The sequence below is a fragment of the Colias eurytheme genome, chromosome 2, assembly GCF_061535395.1.
Source record: "Colias eurytheme isolate Ceu_HAF_F1 chromosome 2, ilColEury1 Martin Lab GWU primary, whole genome shotgun sequence".
Taxonomy (NCBI): domain Eukaryota; kingdom Metazoa; phylum Arthropoda; class Insecta; order Lepidoptera; family Pieridae; genus Colias; species Colias eurytheme.
The window spans coordinates 4,443,968-4,460,741 of NC_142981.1; the positions used below are offsets into that span (position 1 = coordinate 4,443,968).

A 16,774-nucleotide genomic window follows, 5' to 3' on the forward strand; every position below is an offset into this window, starting at 1 on the left:
CCTTATTATGTATATGTATAACTTTTATTTAAATATATGTTATCAGTTTCTTCCCCAACTGTACTCCTGTGATGATAATTTCAGTCATTGGATCCTTTGAAATAAAACTATTTACTTAAAACATAAAAGTATAACGTGTGTTGGTGTACAATATGTGTGGGCTTTATATACGCCCAGGTACCGCCTTGCAAGCTCCCTTTGATAAAAGCATAGAAATAGTGAAATGCATCCTGTCCCACATATCTCTATTGTCACTTGTTAAGTCGGCTTTGTTTGCTCTGAAACCGTCGACGAGTTGGAAACTGAATACAAACCGCTAACGACTAGAAAATTGTCCACATCTGAGAACAGATGAACATATTAATAACGTGTACGGCACTACTTCCGTCTTGTTGGTAAGCACTGACCTCTTTACACACTTATTTTCGACATACTAAGATGTAAGAACTAGGTTGATTTAATATGTTCTACTTTATCATTTAAAAATACTTTTCAGCCAGCCATTTTAGGTGAATTTTACATTTAAATATATCGCCCATCTTATCTATTCAGTTGGTATTCGTAGAATGCAATCAATTTTCACAAACAATTTTGGGGTAACATAAAATTTGAACTTTATTGTTTAAGAAAAACTTTTTCATCATGGGCGTAGCCACGGTGGGGCAGGATGGGGCACTTGCCCCATCCTGGCTTTGACCTGTAAGGTACCTAACCAAATCTATAAACTGATGAAACCGTCAGTCTATCTAGTATCTAGGTAAACTTAAAATCCGTAACAAAATCACACTCGTTTCTCGAAAGTCGACTGATCTATATTTTGTGTTTTTATGGTCTGTAAGAACCTAAAACAAAAATGAAATTGGATCGTTGTTTCCAGCATTTATCATTATTTAATTTTCTATTGACATGTTTAGTATATTTCATGGTAAAAAGAAATTAACCCTACAGTCTGTAGTCCCGTGGTCTACACGTGTAATCCAGTGATACAAAATTGCAAATTCCTAAAAATCTAATAGCTCCAGTTATTTTATCCACGCAGTGCAGCGTGGAGAGTCGGGTGCGCGTGATTGTGCAACAGGAGCTTCGCAAAATTCGCGGTCTACGTACGTATGCCACGGGACCAACTACGTAAGTTTTTTGTTGTGACTGTTTCATTTATTTTTTACAAATATGTATTATATTGTGATTTTAAAAATAATGTTACAGACTTATAAATTATTAATTTTATAATGTATTGATTTATATTTGCAGGTAAAAATAGAGTTATTTAGATAATTATGGACAACAGACGAAAGAGACTGATCGAGGCTTGGTTTGCCGAAGAACATTGTCGTGCACTGACTATTTTTAATTAATTCTTGGAAAAAAAAATGGCCAAATTTTAATCAAAATTTTTATATGACAAGAAATGAAGATCCTAACTATCCAAGTTTCTACCTTATTGAGAAAGATTAACATTTTTAATTAAAATTAAAAAAATATCATGAAATTTTTTTATTTTATATTAAAGACCTTAAAATGAGCTGTAATTCTTCCATTTACAATATCACAAAATTCTCCATAAATTTTGAGATATTTGATGCAATACCAAATATCCCTAGACTTTGTTTATGGGTGTATAATAGCCCCAACCATATTTTTAGGGTTCCAAAACACAAAAGGAAAAAACCCTTCTAGGATCAACTTGTTGTCCGTCTGTCAAGACCCTTTATCTAAGGTTAGCTTGTAAGCTGGTATCATGCTTAATTCATATCGACTGCGGTCCCTTGAAGCAGTGAAAAAATTAAACTACTAGCCTAATTGGGTTTTGAGTGGTTTTGATTCCTTTTTCATAAATACTTCGCACTGCTTTTCTGACACCAACATAGGTTTCATATGAATAAATGCATTTGTGTTGTCGTAGTTGTAAGAAATATGAGGTCTATGACAAGAGCTGCGAAGGGCTCTCATGACGTCATGGGAACAGAGGGGGGAGAGGGGTTCAAGGCCGGAAATGTAGGTCAATGGGACACGGGTGAAAACGGGTGTCGAATTTTACTACAAAACAGTTTTACTACGGCCGCAAGCCCCCGTATACTAATATGTGGAGGTTGTAAAGTGACAGCGGACTATGTCATGACATTGTAGTTATATTATTAGTACCTAGCTATAGCCCGTTAGCTACTATTAACTATTCTGTGACCTAACATCTATCCATGCAATCGTAGCCACTAGCCGTACGTCATTTAAATATGTATATGTATTGTGGTACAAAACTAATCCTTATATAAGTACTTAGGTACCTTATAAACGAGCAAATCTTGTTTACCTACTAGTAATATTTGGTTCCTACTAGTCTAGTCATATGTTATGTTGCTCTTGGTTTATGTATATGTCGTGGTCATATCGTAGATTTGCTCATTTCATGAAATGGCCAATTTAGTTTGGCCAGATCGTTAAATCGTCAACGTTTCACGAAATGCGACCATTTTTGTTTCTTTTTTAAAAAGCGATTCGCTTCTGGCACTCGCCGGCCGCTGCCGCGGCACGCTCGCTTTTTGCTCGCTCGGCTCGTGCGTTGTTTATTAAAGTCTAACCTAACCTAACCTAACTGTTTTCTATTGAAAAAACCATTCGCTTCTGGTATTCGCCGGCGCTACCGCGGCACTAACTTAAATGACAATAAACAAGTTCTTAAAATATTCTGAATTTTTTTATTGTTTTATGGACTCTCTTAGATATTTTATACGATCTGGCCAAATGTCGATGACCAAATCGTGAAATGTTGACGATTTAACGATCTGATCAAACTATGTTGGCCATTTCATGAAACGAGCAAATCTACGTTATGGCTACGACATATACATAACAAGTAAAAATTATATGAAAAATAAGTTTTTATAAGTATAAGAAGGTAGCGAAACTTATATTAGGTACTAGCGGTCCGCCCCGGCTTTGCCCGTGGTACACAATATTTACGTTTTCTCTACATAAGAACCATCCTCGTACTTCAAAGAATATAATAAAAAAAGAATTATCGAAATCGGTTCAGCCGTTCTCGAGTTATGCGCTTACCAACACATTTTGCGATTCATTTTTATATATAAAGATGTATGTAGATTGTAGATGTTAAAGTTTATAATCTATCGAAAGCTCAAAATAATCCTATAAATTTTCCAATTAAATAACTAAAAGCACCAATATTAATATCAAATATTTTAATGGCGTGTTTGTAGAGTCAACCAAGTAGAAGATGAGCAAGGCTTACATGGTTCGTCTCATCTGAATCACTTCCACATGGCTGGTGTTCATGTTGTCAAAGAAGATCAAAGAGCTTCGAGCCTTTTGTAATGGCGTAAAACTGGCGTCTTGAAGGCTAGAACAATGGCCTAAATGGGATACTCGAGACGCTTCACTACATTGGTTTTATCAACGTCAAACGAAATTATTCCACATACTTTGCCTATGTAGACAACAAACTTATTTACTTACGTGATTTTTAAACGACCAATAGGAAAAAAATATTAACTAGCAGAATGTGCGAAATTCAATACAAATATCGAGCGCAATCAATGAATTTGCTGATTTAAAACATTTAAACCTCGTTAGCTTCGCGTTGATTAGATTTGAATGCGAGTCTTTGTTGCCAATTATTATTATTTTTCGTAACTACGGCTATTGGTGAAATTCACTTCCATGTTAAAAAAATTACATTCTTTATTCGATTACTTTTTACTTCTTATTAAATATCTACAAAAGTATGCATTAAAAACTTAAACAATTCAAAATCTTCAACCCTGAATGCGTACGGTGAGAAAAGCTTAAAAATAAAGGAACAAATATAATTTCGGTCACAAATAAAACAAAAACTAATTAACCTACATTTTTATTTTAGGTAAATTTTCATTACACAAATTACGAAATACACAATACGCATACAATATCAGAGACATTCCTTGAATTAAACATAAAATAGGACAGAATTTAACGAAAAGTAGAACAAGAGCGGTCGCTAGACAGTGAACGGGCGAAGTAACGGCCGCATAAATAATAAAAAAATAAAACAAACAAAGACTCAGTATATTCTAAGCAAATGGTAGCATTATATTTCATTTGTTTGCAATTGAAAACATGTGATCATTGTTTTTTAAGGTTCTTTATGTGTGTCCCAATTTGATTGCAAACTAGCTGGCCCGACAAATGTTTTTCTGCCTTGTTTGGCGATTCATTTTTAATATTATCTATAGAATACACAAATTGCATGCTAAGAATTAAGTTTTGGATATTTATAAGATTAATATTTTCCAAAAAATGAAACATTCAAACGAACTAACAACAACCTAAATACTATTGTGTTGTGTATGTTGTGCATTAGTTTCTTGAAAAGTTCTCCATAAAAGTAATCTATTTAGACGCCCGCTATGTTGATTGGCTGGGTAAGCCCAGATTACAATGACTAATTTAATTAAATGCTACCTGTTTAATTTATCAACGTCAGGAACGCTGATCGAAATTAAACATTTGCAGGCTGAACTATTACATTTATTATCTGTGCGAACATTATACAACGTTTAGAAATATTTTTTTAAATTAAGAATAAATTATATTTCCAGTAGATTTTACGTGGCTATAAAATTTTACATTTGATACGTTTTATTTTACCTATTTACTAATAGAAAATATACCAAATAACTTTCTTAGCTTTAAAAATAGCACCCCGAGATTTTTATAATAATGTTGCTCCAGTGTTGATGGCATGTCACATTGAATGTTTTTCAGATAAAAAAAACACTACACAAATTTTAACCTTCGAAGTCAAGAATTATGAATTTAATTTAAACAAGATTTAAAAGCACTATGAGAACAATTAATTCTGCTATTTCAAGTCAGAGGTAAATAACTTGAAAGCTCTATTGTTAAGGGGGCGCATAAAGCAAAATAACCAATCTTCTATTAGATGATACGTGTAATATGCAAGACCAAATCTAAAAAATAAAATATATATCAAACTAGATGATATGTTCAACGATTTTGTTTAATCAAAAACATAAAATATTAAAATTTACTCGATAAAAAAAAATCACCAAGTTAGCTCTAACTTTCACACTTTTACGTTTTCTACTTGACATGGTAATACTTATTATGATTTTTTTTTTTCATAAACAATTATATTAAAACATTTGCAAGATATTTGTCAGAGCATTTTGTGTAATTACTTTTAGTTTTGGTTTTATCTGCGATAAACCACTTTTATCGTGACAAAATCAAACGTTTATCTCGAGAAAAAAAGAGCGCCAAAAGTGGTTTATCGCAGATAAAACCAAAACTAAAAGTAATTACACAAAATGCTCTGACAAATATCTTGCAAATGTTTTAATATAATTGTTTATGAAAAAAAAATCATAATAAGTATTACCATGTCAAGTAGAAAACGTAAAAGTGTGAAAATTGGAGCTAACTTGGTGATTTTTTTTTATCGAGTAAATTTTAATATTTTATGTTTTTGATTAAACAGAATCGTTGAACATATCATCTAGTTTGATATATATTTTATTAATTAGATTTGGTCTTGCATATTACACGTATCATCTAATAGAAGATTGGTTATTTTGCTTTATGCGCCCCCTTAAGCGGGCGAGCCGCAACAATACAAATAGTGGGTATACAATATACTCTACTATTAATTAATTATTAAATTTTTATTTACTTTAAACAATTCCAATCTTTTATCTGAATCTAAATTTTCGATTCTGATGTTTGTCTAAAATGTTCTTAACTTTTAAAATAATATGTATTTAGGATAACAACGTCATATGCTCCCGATGGAAAATTAAGAATCTAAATACCTAAACTGATCTGCAGTGATTTTTCGGATTTATTATTAATTATTATGTCTCTCTCCATAATACACGGGTACCGCCATAAGGACGATAACCGGTCCTTTGGAAGGCTTACGTGGGGACACAGGTCCAACACGCAAAGGCCCTTTAGAGAATTTTAATGTGTTGTGGGACACCAGCCGCAGCCTGCCCATGCCTGCACTGTATAATTATTATTATTATATTCATTATTTATTTTACTCATTATCTGTTACGATGTAAATAATTCAGTAGTATTAATATAAAAAGCCTGAAATTCTATGATTAGTCAATGCCTTTTACTACAAAAAATATTTTAAGCAGGCAAACAACATTTTTTTAAAGGTTGTTTGCCATAATTGGGTTAATTAATTGTCTTAATTGGGTTATTATAATACATATTATATAAATATTCTAATTAACAATAATATCGAATATTGTAACTCAACAATACTCAGCAGTTTAGTTTTGTATATTTAAAACCTTTCGTGAAATCAACCCCTTTTGTGCGGAGTCGTTCAAACTCAAAGACGCAAATCACATCGCGTGTACAAAGCCCTTAAAATATTTCCGTTTAAATTTGTGGTTTTATTGCCACAAAACGAGTACCAAAATGTTGGTAATGAAATTATGAGGCTAATAAAATACAAATAGGTAGGTTAACTGTATTATGGGAAAAGTCCGAATGGAAATAACGAATTCTAAAGTTTGAATGTCTTTACAAGATTTTGTACTTTTTACAAACTGCTTTTTAAGTAGGTACCAATAAGTATCATTTTCTTCTGGTATGTTTGTATTTAAAAGTGTATTAGTAGTACCTAGGTGAAAATTATTTTGTAAGTAGGTAGTATTTGTGATATAACCTATTTTTTTCTTTCTTTCAAAAGTAGCTACTTAAGTATGTTTTCTAATAATTTTTAATAAAAAAAAAATTTTTTTCGAATAAAGAAAAGGTTTAATAACTCGAACGATACCTACAATTTGTGATCCCCTAACGATTAAGAAAGGAAAAAAAAATTCAATCTTTTCAACGTTAGCTCTACATGTAGAGAGGAAATTTATTTTTTTCAATCTACACGAAGACAATACAAGTTGGCCAGGAAAAATAGCTCGGTTTATATTGCATTTTATTACATCAAGTAAAAATCTAATTTAGCTGAACTTTTCTGCATAAAAGAGGCGAAGCATGATTCGCCAGTACAGAAATGAATGCTTCGCTTGCTTGCTCGTCACGTTCGCTCACAAATATGCATGTAATTTTAATTACAATGGCGCTTTATACCTTCACCGACCACATTCCTCTGTGCTTTGGCTGAACGTGAATTTGAACGCCAAGGCGTAAATATTTTCACGATTCATATGAAAAGGAGCTTCTTCTTGAGCGTGATATGTAAATTAGGTACTTATTATTATTTATAAGGAAGTTTTATGTACGATTAACACAACGTTGTTATTTTATGCGACTATGAATTATTGGCAAATACCAATGTATTTCCTTACTTTCATTGATAAATAACTTGTTTTCATTCACACTATGTGTAATTTCGGCCAAAAGTTAAAATTCTTGAAGATTTGGTCCAAAATTTTCTTGTGCCTCAAATAAGGCAAAAACCCCGTTATTATTTTACAGCAATTAACAGGGATCGATGGAAATGCTTGTGAACTTATTGCATTGTTTTGTTGGTCGCGTGCGCCATCCCTGTCACGCGATTTCATATCACGTCATATTATTATAGTTTACACCGAACAAGAGTAAATTCAACCTAGGTAATTATTAAGCTTTATGATTACCTCATTAGAAAGCTTAAATGAAGCTAAAAAGTAATTTATTTTTATTAATTTTGTTGTATGGAAAGCTTTTTAAACATTTGCTTTTGCCTTTCATTAAATGCTTATTTCATTATTTATTTTTCTTTGTTGGGTATTGTTATCTACTCACAACAAATTTACTACAAATTATTTTATAATGCATACCTTTTCTTTACTTGTCCATTTTCATCTTTAATTATCGTAGAATACTGAATATGCATGCATATAGAGTGCATAATGATATTTTTTAATGAAGTTTCATAAATTATTTTTGCCTTCTGCATATACTAAATGGACTTTGCTTTATCTACTACCTACATGCGTGTTTATGTTGTAAATAAATTCAAATGGTAAATAGAGAAACGTAAATCCCAGAATAATAGAGCTAGGTAATTGTTTCTTTGAATCTCTATACCTACCTATTAACCCCAGATTCTACCTACACATTAATTTTATTTTTCATTATAGTATAGCAGTAGGTATTTCAATTACATATAGATGGCCTGTCTCTGTAGTGAGAATAAAAATGGGCTATAAGCCCATATCATGGTTGTAGAATTATGATTGGTTATTACCTACATATTAAATTTCAAACACCTTGGATAGGTTATTAAATTTGTAGTTACATATGACGTAGACATTAAAAGTTAAATATTGTTCCTCACATGTGTATTTAGTAATATTGCGAGGAGACCAGCAGGAACCTGTATAAAGTACTAAGACTACAATGCAAAGTGTATTTTTTTAGAATTCGTTATAGTGTGTTATATCATTTCATGTTTTTTTTTTAAGTATTTACCAGTTTTATCATTTCAATAAATAGATTTAAGTAAAAATAAAATAAACGTAATCTCAGAATATTTAATATTCATTAATAATACGATCAAAAGATCAAGGAATGTCTTGTAGCACAATGGGTGTGCCATAATCAGATTGCGGCACTCATAGAGCTTCGTCGTAGACATTGGCCGCTCCCAACACAAGCCCTACGGTTACACCGACACCTAAATACACACTGTATTTTTAGTATCATGTTACTAAAGAGCAATTGCTAAAGTAACTTTAAATCCAACATAACCAACATTTTTGACAATGAGAGCGAGTACATATTGACAGTTGTTACGTTAATTCATTCCAACGTAAATTGTTCATTGATAAACTTAACATCTAATGCCCACTTGCGGACTCAATTAACGACCGCACGAAATAGAGTCAACTTACCTAACTATTTCATTTTGCGCGCGGATTCATTATGTCGCATATTTGCTGTTTGTGGGCATAGGTTTCGATTCACATATCTGTCCCCGCGTTATAATCACGTGATTGCACTTAGCACCGAACCGACACTGGGGTACGAGAGGCCGAGGGCGGCGACGGTCGCAACGCGCGCGTGTTGTTGTTATAAGAGAGATCCTCGGAGCGAGTGAGGTGAGGCTCAGGCGGGCGGTGGAACGCGACTGCGCGGAGCCTCCTCACCGCGCTCGATAAGTTGGCCATGAAAATTTCAGCCGAGCCGCTGTCAACCGGTGGTGGCACGCAGGTGGCGCGCGCCACGCACCGCTCGCCAGTCGCCACCATGCTAGTGCACCCACTCATTCAGATGTTCAATGCTACCTACTTAAGTTACTGTAATAATCTAAGCTTAAATCAAATTGAAATCACTACATCATCTCCCAGGCAACGATCGTCGAAAGGTTAGGATAAAATATGTTAAAAACAAAGTATGTAGCATCCTTTCCAAAACGCTAACATACATAGTTTAATATTAAAAACCTACTATCGGTAGCTGACGTGGTAATCATTTTAATTTGGTACATGGAATTTTTCATAATTAAGAACTCTATCTCAACTATAGAAAAAAAGAACCTTCAGATAAACGACGTAGTGACATGCAATTGGGCCCATACCGATACTCCTCTAGTCAGTCTCAGTAGTACTCCTCCCATTAAACAGTCACTTTATAGAAACTAACTAGATCGCCCGGCAATTTTTTTTCTACCAGTTACCTATCACATATGACTTATTGACTTTGGGATATAAATAATTAGTTAAATGGTTAAACAATATATTTTAGGACGTAGTATACAATTTCATAAAATTCAGAGGAGTGTGCTGTGTGACAACTCACGCCGTGACATGAAATTTTTTATCTGTGTATTTTTAAGTGAAAATCCTATATGCGCGTTGATAGTTAAATTTTAAGTCGCGTCATGGCAATATCGACACGTCATGGAGTACGAGGACGATTTTCGTATCTTTGAATTTGAAAGAAGTTTCACTTCTGACTTGTGTGTTCGGCAGACACGCTCTTTTTTTGTATGCATCTGTTTATAGACCGATTTTAATTTAATTTTTATGGGTCTTCAGATGGACTCAAGATTAGATTTTCAATACAAATGTGAGTGAAGCCGCGACCAAAACTAGTATTCCATAACACACTTTTAAATAACCCTGTAGCCTGAAATTGATAAATCCTTGGTCCAGATTCTGAACCATTTCTAGAGAAATTACAAATATTTGTTGTTAGTGAACTTAGCAGATCATTTTTAGCAGATCAAAAAAAAATGTGAGTTCTTATCGCGTGCAGTTGAGTTCTACAGTTCCTGATACTTTTTAGAAATAGTTCTGGCGTTTTTACCTTAAAAAACGACATTTGAAAAAATGATCTGCCAACTTCCCGTAGCAGATGATTTTTAGCAGATCAAAAAAAAATGTGAGTTCTTATCGCGTGCAGTTGAGTTCTACAGTTCCTGATACTTTTTAGAAATAGTTCTGGCGTTTTTACCTTAACAAACGACATTTGAAAAAACCCGACCTGGACCCGGCTTAACGTGATGCTAAGACGTAATGCTACGACGTGATGCTACGACGTGATGCTACGACGTGATGCTACGGCGTGATGCTACGCTGTGATGCTACGGCGTGATGCTACGGCGTAATGCTACGGCATGTGTTACGGCGTGATGCTACGCTGTGATGCTACGGCGTGATGCTACGGTGTGATGCTACGATGTGATGCTACGGCATGATGCTACGGCGCGATGCTACGGCATGATGCTACGGCGTGATGCTACGGCGTGATACTACGGCGTAATGCAACGGCGTGATGCTACGGCGTGATGCTTCGGCATGATGCTACGGCATGAAGCTACGGCACGATGCTACGGCATGATACTACGGCGTGATGCTACGGCGTGATGCTACGGCATGATGCTACGGCATGCTGCTACGGCATGGTGCTACGGCGTGATGAAATATGACATAAATAATTTTTCTAGTGTTTCATTTTACGCGAGTATTTCTAAAAAGTATCAGGAACTGTAGAACTCAACTGCACGCGATAAGAACTCACATTTTTTTTTGATCTGCTAAAAATGATCTGCTACGCGAAGTTGGCAGATAATTTTTTTCAAATGTCGTTTTTTAAGGTAAAAACGCCAGAACTATTTCTAAAAAGTATCAGGAACTGTAGAACTCAACTGCACGCGATAAGAACTCACATTTTTTTTTTGATCTGCTAAAAATGATCTGCTAAGTTCACTAACATAAATATTTGGCTGTTGCGATTAGTTGATAGTTGCTATAACAGATAAGATAACTGATCTATACTAATATTATAAAGCTGAAGAGTTTGTTTGTTTGTTTGAACGCGCTAAGCTCGGGAAATACTGGTCCGATTTGAAAAATTCTTTCGTTTCATTTATCGAGGAAGGTTATAGGCTATATATATTATATCATTACACTACGGCCAACAGGAGTGGAGCCACGGGGGTGAAACCGCGCGGAGCAGCTAGTAGAGAATAAATAGGGTAACAAATAAAAAAACATTTAATAATAATTAATAACGTTTATTACATAGATATTATACAACACGTTATGCAAGACACTGGTGTTGGAAAACTATTAAAAATACACAACTACAAAGTTATTTACAAAAACTACGACAAAACAGTTCAGTTTAAAAAAGTTATCATGTATAAGTTCTTAAATATCTTATAGTCTTTTGTTTAGAGTATATCTTGTAAACCAGTGTCGTAAACACGAGATATTAAATTAAATAAGGTAAGTAGGCACGTCGAATTACAAATGCACTTCAAGTATAAATACAGTTTAACTATTTAGACGCTTTCTATTTTATTAATTTCAAACGAATACATTGATTAATCATTATAACGGACCGAAATTGTTTTATTAGAGTATTTTAAAATAGTGGTTACAGTTAATTTTCTAGATGAAATTCGGTTTTCAATTATCTTAAAGCTTTTAAACAATATTATACAAAGAGAGACAGCACCTCGCTATTAGACATAATATGCCTTTGGCTCTATATTAAAATGTTTACTCTCTATTTATTTTACTTACATACCTACTGGAGATTCTTGTTTATACACGCTCTTTATATACACATATTGAGTTTTGACAACAACATTAACATAACATATAAACAGACACTATCGCTAAATATTGGTGGCATCCTGAACAAACATCTAAATCTATATTAACAGCAAATTTACATAAGACTACTTAAGTACGAAAAATAATACTACAGAGCACTACAAAATTGTATTATTCCATGCGTATCACATAAATTATAAACGTTGTAAAACTAAAAAATAAAATGTAAAAAAAATAAATTAAGAAATCGACAGTAATAAAAGAAAATATGTTTATATCAAGCCCTTTGTGCAAGTTTTTTAATGCTGTTAGTGAGAAAAATGAGTTCAATATAACTATAACATATATAAATGCCAAGTAAGGAAAAGCTTAACAAATAACGAATTCAGTACAACATGCAAAAATAAAATAATTCTTATCTTTTTCTTTATTCATATCGCAAACTTTCAAATGCATCCAAGTAAGAAGATTAACGAATAATATTAGTTTAAAAGTACACATGATTCATAATAAAATTGTAGAGCATATAATGAAATTTGCTGAGGGGTTTATTACACAAAATTTCATATCCTACGCCCTATACCACAAAATTTAGTAAAAAAGTCTCATAACTGGTAATCATTCTAACACGACAGATAGTTATCATGTGAATATTTCTTGAGTATAGAAAATTTATTGATATTCAGTCATGAGAAGAATGATAAAAAGTTGTTGGAACAATGTTCTTCACTCAATATCATTAATATTTTATAGAGATTCTTATAAAGGAGAACACATTTTATGTTGCTTCGGAAGTATTGAGTAACAATAATTACGAAAAGCAAAATATACCAAGACACAGTCAAGCTCGTTTGTTTTTAGATTTGCCGTTGACGACAGAGTCGGTTTGATCCGATTTTCGTGGTCTAAGGATGAAATTAAGGTTGTATGCAGTATTCACGGCGTAATAAACGTTAGCATTCGCTGGCAGCACCATTTCTGTAACAAAATATTTTGGTTTTTAAAATCGCTTTATCAGATTACTATAATTTAATGAACGAAAAACCTAGATGATATGGCCTAGAAATTGATTACTATTTGTTATGAATATATGTCAGAGAAATTATGTAGAAAGCCATTCTTCTAAAGGTGCATTTAGATCAAACGAGCGAATGCTCTCCAACTCCATCTACTATGTCATATTATTTAAGTGTAAACAGGCATAGAGTATTCCTTCGTTGTTCTTAGTGCGTTCAACGAAAATAAAAGATTCTATGCAATGTTCTTATATTGAACAACACTTAATACGACGACGAGAATTTTTTTTACACTAAAAGATCACGAAGAAAGCTCTAGCTCTATGTTCGATTGATGTACATGCACCGTAATATTACGGTATTTACTTTACGCGATGTTTTTTTCCTGTTAAACCCATTTTATAAACCAAAGGACTGGAATAACAAATCAAATAATTCCTTAATGGCATAAAAATGTTCTTATTATTAAATCGTTTTTTTTTAAATAACACGAACCGAGGTCATAAACTTTCATATATCATAACATGTCATAACATTTTCTAATTTGCACAGTTCATGGCGAAGTTACCACCTCAAAAAAAATTTTTATTTAAATTATCTAATGATAGTATTGATGTCTTACCTCTCTCCGGTAAAACTTGCGCCAAAGTGTACCCATCGGGATCCCCGTCGAGATTCAATTTGAGCATAGCATTGCGAATCACTTGAGGCGTTCGTTCATTGTTACTCAACATGATCGACTTATACAACACCACGCCTTCTGTTTCTACACAGTCCGACTCGAATGTTACGCGAATTATATAAAAATCAGGACCGTTGTTACGAGTATTCGCATGAGCCGGGCTGTTTGCTTGCTTGCCGTTCTGCTTCTGGCCACTGTTAGCGCTAGACAAGGACACGTCTAATGAAGGAATAGAAGATGACGATGAGCCGTGAGAAAGTCTGGTAGGAGAAGATCTACGCTCTAAGCTATCTCTCTTCCAAGTGTTCCCAACACCATCCGTCTCGCAGTAAAATTGCGAGCTGTTACTGGAACTCGTACTAGCGATAGAATCGTTTTTCCTATGGCCGTGGTTATTGTTTTCGTTCACTTTCTTGGGACGTCTCTCCTTAGGCGGATTCGTTTGCGGTTCTATTTGACACGAAAGCTGGTGAGCCTCCGCGTCGTCTAAAATTATCACGGAGTCGAACCATCGGTCGAACATCGGATCGGAGGGTAAATGGTAAGCGTTCGCAGCACCTTGCAATAGCTTAATCTGAGCGAGCACCTCGAATTCTTTGCGTCTCTTATCGAAATTAATGAGGCCATCGGCGACCGTGTCCGGTATGGCCGTGTCGATCATGGTGAGGTCCGTTAAAAACGTGCCCAAATAAGGTATCGTTCCGTGGCTGACGCCGGGCGAGCCCCGTTCGTGGAGGAGCTTTTGCAATTGACGATCGTTCTCCCCGACCGTATCGGCGAACTTTGCGGTGCCTTCTCTCATGAGAAGCTCGCGTTGCGCCCAACGGTTGTTGTCTTCGCTGAAAATCCTCGCTAGTTCCTCGAAGAGTTCGGCCTTCTCCTTGTTCAGTAGCGCCCAGGTCTTGCGGAGCCGGTAGACGGGGTTGCTCTGCAGGCCCGAGATGATCGCCTTGAGCGAGGAGAAGTTCTTGAGCACGCGCAGCTCGCGCGCGATGTCGAGCCACGCGGCGAGGATGTCGGCGCGCTCCAGCGGCCGCAGGCTCGGCTCCAGCAGCACGGTGGAGATGACGCGGAAGGAGACCGCGTTGAACTGGTTGACGGTGGCGAGCACGGTGGCGGCGTCGTGCGAGCGGTCCTTGTCGCGGCGCGACCACACGGCGCCGAGGCACTGGTGCGGCACGAGCTTGCGGAACAGCTGCATGTCCATGCGCGTGAGCTGCTCGGCGAAGTGGCGGTGCGGCACGTGCGGCAGGCGGTACGCGCTCGTGTGGTGCGCCGCCAGCCGCATGCCGGGCGCCAGGCACACACCCCCGCCCGCCCCGCCCGCCCCGCCCCCGCCGTTGCGCTCCGCGCTGAAAACGGCTAGCTTCTGCAACACCTGGACATTAATATAATACCGTAAATAATGGACGATAATATACATAATACTTCATAAACAGAACAAACTATAAATCGAACTACTTTCCAAGTAAATAAACTCTCCTCATAAAATTCTTGCTTTTTACCAAATGCTAGGTAAACTGTACTATGTGTTCATAATATGTATGTATGTAGGATAACCTTCGAGTGCAGTTCGGAGCCGGGCAGGTGTATCTGCGTGAAGGTGAGGAGCTGCTGCAGCGCGGGGTGGTGCGGCGGCTGGCGGAAGTCCTCCGGGTACGTGTCCAGCCACACGTGCAGGCACGCCACCAGAGTCCTGCGAAGAAACCATTTAACGTGTATTTACAGTAACATAATAATAATTAAAATATGAAATTAAGTTAATCAACAATATCTTGTGTTGGAACATAGTTAATACTTTAAGTGAAAAATATGGTAATATGTATTATGTTTGAAAATATATTTTTGAAGTGAAATCTTCTTTAGCGGCGTTGAGCACTTTTTCTGTAATGGTTTTAAAATCTTAAACTCGCGTCAGGACACGTGACCTGATCGAAAAAGCGTAAGACGGATACCATTCCAAATAATCAAACATGCTCAACGTTAATAATCAAGTTTTCACTTCTGCCGGCACTCCCGAGTCCCGGAGTGCAACCCGTCTTTTTTTTAAATTTTTATTTAGGTATGACTTTACTTTTTTTACATCTTAATATTTTATTATAAATTATACTAATCATTATTATTTTATTACTTAATTTTTTCTATACATTAGAAGCCAAAACATCGCACATCATCTAAAAAAGCTTGTTCGTAGTACTTATTAACACCAACTAAAGAACCTTTTATGGTTACGACTGTTGTAACTGTGCGTTAATTAGCCAGTCAATCGGTTTCTTCTTTATATGTAAGTTAAACCTTAAACATTTCAACATGCATGCTCATCTTAAAAGGAAACTAACTTTCTGTGTTGTTGCGAAGTATCCGATCCTGTAGAGAGCACATCTTCCGCCGCAAGAGCTTCATATCGTCGCAACAAAAGATCCAATACTTTGCCGCATTCCGCAAATGACCTGGAATTTTTGTGTAATAATAATAAATAACAAAAGAACAGAACAGAGTATTTTTTTTCATCATATATATAATTATGTATCCTTTAAGTACCAAATGAAATTTTAATTTGTAGCTGGACTTATAATTAATGTGCTTTTGTAAAATCAAAAATCTTATTGGTGTTTACTAATAGCAAGGAATACATAATCATATTGGTATAACTCAAACGAAAAGGATAAGATTTTTTCCATTAGCTTCCTTACTTCACATCCATTAAATATCGTACCTACCTAGTACCTACCTTAAAAGATATAACGATATACAATAAACAATTGAATAAGTATTTATTACCTGTATGTGGCGAGAAAAACATTGACGTATGTGGATTCCAGCTCGCCATCGTCAGTCGCCAAAGCTTCGACCAGCCTCTCGACTGTGCCCGCCTTCACAAACCTGACCCGAACTGTCTCCCACTCTAGATGGGAGATTTCGTCGTCAGATTCCTGCAATTAAATTATTTTAGTCATTATTTTGGATTTTCCAAAATTGTGGATACCTCTTTAACACGTAGTATGTAGAAGTAAAAACGTATAGGTACTGATAGT

General features: G+C 35.4%; 2 protein-coding genes across 7 annotated transcripts in view; both read right to left on the reverse strand.

The window, feature by feature from the left end:
- The window catches only part of dysc (whirlin protein dyschronic), a 67,717-nt gene extending 58,631 nt beyond the window's left edge, over positions 1 to 9,086 (reverse strand). Inside the window, exon 1 of the mRNA XM_090111761.1 lies at positions 8,868 to 9,086. The gene's annotated coding sequence lies outside the window, so the exon portion shown is untranslated. The remainder of the gene's footprint in view (positions 1 to 8,867) is intronic.
- A 2,387-nt stretch (positions 9,087 to 11,473) lies between these two features.
- Rgl (Ral guanine nucleotide dissociation stimulator-like) overlaps positions 11,474 to 16,774 on the reverse strand; it is a 43,570-nt gene continuing 38,269 nt past the window's right edge. For all 6 annotated transcript variants that reach the window (XM_090111883.1, XM_090111876.1, XM_090111851.1 and 3 more), the window contains 5 exons: positions 16,521 to 16,672; positions 16,079 to 16,189; positions 15,300 to 15,435; positions 13,680 to 15,117; positions 11,474 to 13,019 (listed from right to left, as the gene is read on the reverse strand). In XM_090111883.1, the coding sequence (XP_089968009.1) occupies positions 12,883 to 13,019; positions 13,680 to 15,117; positions 15,300 to 15,435; positions 16,079 to 16,189; positions 16,521 to 16,672 (1,974 nt within the window). In that variant the 3' untranslated portion in view covers positions 11,474 to 12,882. The remainder of the gene's footprint in view (positions 13,020 to 13,679; positions 15,118 to 15,299; positions 15,436 to 16,078; positions 16,190 to 16,520; positions 16,673 to 16,774) is intronic.